General features: G+C 42.4%; 1 protein-coding gene across 1 annotated transcript in view; it reads right to left on the bottom strand.

Moving 5' to 3' along the window:
* Positions 1-3,374: 3,374 nt before the first annotated feature.
* SEC16B (SEC16 homolog B, endoplasmic reticulum export factor) overlaps positions 3,375-4,624 on the bottom strand; it is a 36,741-nt gene continuing 35,491 nt past the window's right edge. Inside the window, 2 exon segments of the mRNA XM_007448542.1 lie at positions 3,375-3,443; positions 4,093-4,191. Of these exon segments, the coding sequence (XP_007448604.1) occupies positions 3,375-3,443; positions 4,093-4,191 (168 nt within the window).

The following is a 4,624-nucleotide window of genomic DNA, read 5'->3' as shown; positions in this document are numbered from 1 at the left end:
ACCTTGTAAAGGAGGAACAAAGTATTTTCTTCTTACAGCTGCATTTGCTTTGTTTCACCACAACTGGTTTTAACCCCTAAAGCTCTAAAACAGTCATGACCTTTAGCAAACTCACCACCATCACGACCACTAAAAAAAGCTGATAAACAACTAAGAACTCTGAGAGACCCCAGTTCATCATACCCTTACTAGGCCCAACTGAGGGCTCTTTCCTGAGCCCTCAGGAAATGAACGACATGACTTGTTTTAACCAACCATGCTCCACGTTAATGGCTGCATTCTGACTTTGCCAGAGTACAAGCTTCCAATCATGAATTAGCATAAGTACCATGGCCTCCTTCCTCCCTTTCTAGTGCATAAAACCCTCTGATTTTTCCCCTCATAAAATGTGTCCACTGCTGCACATATTACTTCCTGTGCCTGGGAAGTAACTAACCTCAGTACCTGCTTTGTTGACACTGTAGTCACTCATTTTCCATGAATAATCCTAACAGCAGGCAGAAGTGAGGACACAGGCATCCGATGTCTTTACCTTCCTCTTTGGTCCTCATTCTCCTCCTCTAAAGTGCTTCTTTTTATGGGGTAGGACCTCCCCTATATCATTGTTCCTGGGGGCACTAAGCCACATGACCTAACATTGGTGGCAGGTGGGATTCAGGGAGAGAAACTGGCTTAGTCATAAGAACACCTATTGAGAAGTGATTTTAAATTATTCTTCCCATTACACACCTGTATCAAGAAAGAAAAATCTCATACAGATGGCCAACAGGCACATGAAAAGATGCTCAACATTGCTAATTGTTAGAGAAATGCAAATCAAAACTACAATGAGGTACCACCTCACACTGGTCAGAATGCTCAACATTAAAATGTCTACAAATAACAAATGCTGGAGAGGGTGTGGAGAAAAAGGAACCCTCCTACACTGTTGGTAAGAATGTAAATTGGTACAGCCACTATGGAAAACAGCACGGAGGTTCCTCAAAAAACTAAAAGTAGAGTTGTGATCCCTGCAATCCTACTCCTGGGCATATATCCAGAGAAGATCATAATTTGAAAAGATAAATGCACCCCAATATTCAGAGCAGCACTATTTACAATAGTCAAGACAGAAGCGTCCATCAACAGATGAACGGATAAAGAAGATGTGGTACATATATACAATGGAATACTACTCAGCCATAAAAGAGAATGAAATAATGCCATTTGCAGCAACATGGATGGACCTAGAGGTTACCATACTATGTGAAATAATTCAGAAAGAGAAAGACAAATACCATATATCACGTATATGTGGAATATAAAATATGACGCAAATGAACTTATTTACGAAATAGAAACAGACTCACAGACACAGAAAACAGACTTGTGGTTGCCAAGGGGGAGGGGGAGTGGGGGAGGTATGGGTTGGGAGTTTGGGATTAGCAGATGCAAACTACTATATACAGAATGGATAAACAACAAGGTCCTACTGTATAGCACAGGGAACTATATTGAATAGCCTGTGATAAACCATAATGGAAGAGAATATTAAAAAAGAATGTATATATGTATAACTGAATCACTTTGCTGTACAATAGGAATTAATCAACTATACTTCAAAAATATAATTTTAAAAAAAAGAATGAAAAATCCACAGTTTAATATCATAGGCAACAAGATAAGGCAATTTTACTTATTAGATTATATACTAATAATTTTTTTTAAACACACACATAAAATGCTTAGCATGTACTAGGTACTTTTTTAAGAGCTTGACTCCTTTAATTCTTGCACTGTCCCTATATGGTAGGTACTATTGTAATTATCATCCTCATTTTATAGATGAGGGAACTGAAGCACAGGACAGTTAGATAACCCTGTCCAAGACTACAAGATGAACTGTGGATGAGCCAGGATTCAAGTCTAAACAATTTGGTGCCTATGAAACTCACAAACTACTGACATGGTACCGCCACTGGGTGTCAGCATACCAAACTGAAGGGGCTGCAGTCTTTTTTAGGGAAAAAGGGAACAGCACTTACTGAGGGCCTTCTAGATGCAAAACACTGGTGCACACATTTCCCAATTTAATCTGAGAGATGAATAAACTTTTTAGAGAACAGAATATGCAATATTTAGTTAACAGAGTAACCAATTCGCATCAGAGGAGCTTTTGTCCATATTTTTTTAACTGAAAAAATAGCGGTAGACTTAGAAGTTAAGAGGATCATTCCCTAGATTCTTCATTAACAAAGGGCTTTTACCAGCTGTTCGCACCTATCACACAATGAAACCATTATTAGGAAGACTTCAGGGAAGAGACCACTCAGTGTGCTCTCTCCCTCTGCAAAAACCAGCCGGAGACAAGCATCTGCTATAAAATTATCTGGTTTAATCGCTATCAACATCAGAACCATATTACGTTAAAGTACAAAACCTGTATGTACAACTACACATACAAAGAATGTTCTTTGTGAGGAACAATTTTCAGCAAATCTGACAAACAGCAAGAGTTACTCCTATTGGGGGTTTGAAAGGAGAAATGGAAATTTCCAAGATGTCCCCCTCCTCCCTCTGGCTCCTCTGACCCTCCGAACATCAATTTGCAAAGGCCCAAGGGAGGAAGGGAGGTATTAACAAACTCGGGCACTCATTCCTCCTCTCTTATGGAAGGAGTGAATTTTTAGGGAACATTTTCCATCCTTTATTACACTGATGTTCCATCCATCTGCATCATTAGGTTCAGTAGTTACCATGACAATATGATGCCTACAGCAATCTAACTTGATAGCCAGATGCCAGAATGTGGAAAAATAGGACCAGCTAAGAAAGTGAGAGAAATATAATTAATCTGAACCGCATAAAAAATGTGCACAAAACTAAAACCAAGAGGGAAACTGCCAAAATGTCACCCAAGAGGGAATGATGACGGGAAACAATGATAAGTTTCCGAGATTCAAAACTCTTTTGCTAACTAGAGCCATGAATTGGTCTGTAACTAAGGCTGAGGAAGATGTCAAAGTTAGTCTAGAATATTGCCCTGAGTGCCTCTCCCCCAGTAATTTCCTGCTGCTGAGCCCAGTGGTGTCATCACCGATTCCAGCAGTGGGATTCTTAGGCCCTGAATTTCCTGAGGGTCTCAAGCCACATTCTAAGTGCTGCTGCCACAGCATTCTGCTCACCTTCAGTCTGCTGTTATGCCCAGCTTTTCCATCTGATGCAGCTATCTGTACCATCATTCTGAAGCTAATCTTAAGAGACTGAACTGAGCTATGTCCTGGGAGACCCTCTTGGGGGCCCTGATGTGGCAGAGGGGCTGGGAGATTAAGAAACGAGAACAACATAAAAGTTGTACTTCAGGGAGACCAGCCTGGGATGGGTGGTCCTTCTCGTCACAGCTGGGTTGGATAGCGGCGCTGAGCTAGGCGATTTGGCCGGTTCAGGCTGGTAGCCATGGAGAGCTGGAAAAAGAAAAAGCATGGCACTAGATTATAGCCCCAAGCATGACTCCAGCCAGCGCTGACTGGCTGGATTGAGCTTGGGCATCCTGAGGGTCTAGAAACCCTTCTGCTGTATTTGGCTTCCCATGGTGGTGTTCTCATTATTTGCTTTCACCCAACACCTTCACCTCTTAAATAAGGAGAAAGAAATTCAATTTTATATAGAAGGGAGGCCAGTAATGCATCAGAACAAGCAGTCTGCCCCAGATCATGCAGAAGCAGGGAGTTTAGCTTCAATCAAACTTTGCAATGATCCTCTCGCCCCCAGGGCACAGCCCTGGTGCAACCACACCGTTGACACCAACACCAATTGCCTCTCCTGAGTCTCAAGACTTACAAAAGGTCAAGTGCAATATTAATAATAGTGACATTGACTGAGCATTTTCTGAGTGCCAGGCCCTTCACATACATGCTCCAGTTTAATCCTCACAACTACCCGCTGAGGTAGCTACTACTAACCCCATTTTACAGATGCAGAAACTGAGACTTAGAGAGGTTAGTCATTGCTCAAGAACTCAGGCACAGTAATTTGTTATAAGTAAGTTATAAACCTGGGTCTCCTTAATCCAGAACCCGTGCTCCTAACCCCTCTCCCTCAGGGCCTCCTTACCTGGGGGACCTGGGATGGGTTGTAGAGAGGCACAGCCCCTTTCAAGGGGGGTGGGGGGAGCAGAACACCAGGGTCGAAGTAGAGCCCAGAGGAAACACCCTGTGATGGAAAATCATGGAAAATCATGGAAAATCCTCTTAGTCACCACTCCCCAGATTCCAGAACATCAAGGGCTTCCCTGAGCATCAACTTTGGTCAAGAGATGCAGATGTGATAGAGCTCACGGAATCTTGAACAAACAAACGTGGTTCAAGTGGGCACAGCCAACCCCTGGATCAAGGGTGGCATTGCAGAGCCTTGGTGCTGCTGCATGAGAAGAAAAGGCCATAATAAATGTATTAATAGCACCATAAAAAGTAACCTCATATTCTTTGAAAGATCTGGAATACTACAAGAGTGCTGTAACCAGGCCACAAGAAATAAATGTTTTCCTAGCAGTTGGCATGAAATCCCTACTGGTGTGGACAATTCATCAAGAGTTTATCACAGCCCTTGCCAAGGCTACTGGTGAACTCTGGCTCCTACTGGGACA

This window comes from Lipotes vexillifer, unplaced genomic scaffold (assembly GCF_000442215.2).
Source record: "Lipotes vexillifer unplaced genomic scaffold, Lipotes_vexillifer_v1.1 scaffold76, whole genome shotgun sequence".
NCBI lineage: Eukaryota > Metazoa > Chordata > Mammalia > Artiodactyla > Lipotidae > Lipotes > Lipotes vexillifer.
The sequence above is the reverse complement of the archived record's forward strand: the minus strand, read 5'-3'. Positions and strand labels throughout refer to the sequence as shown.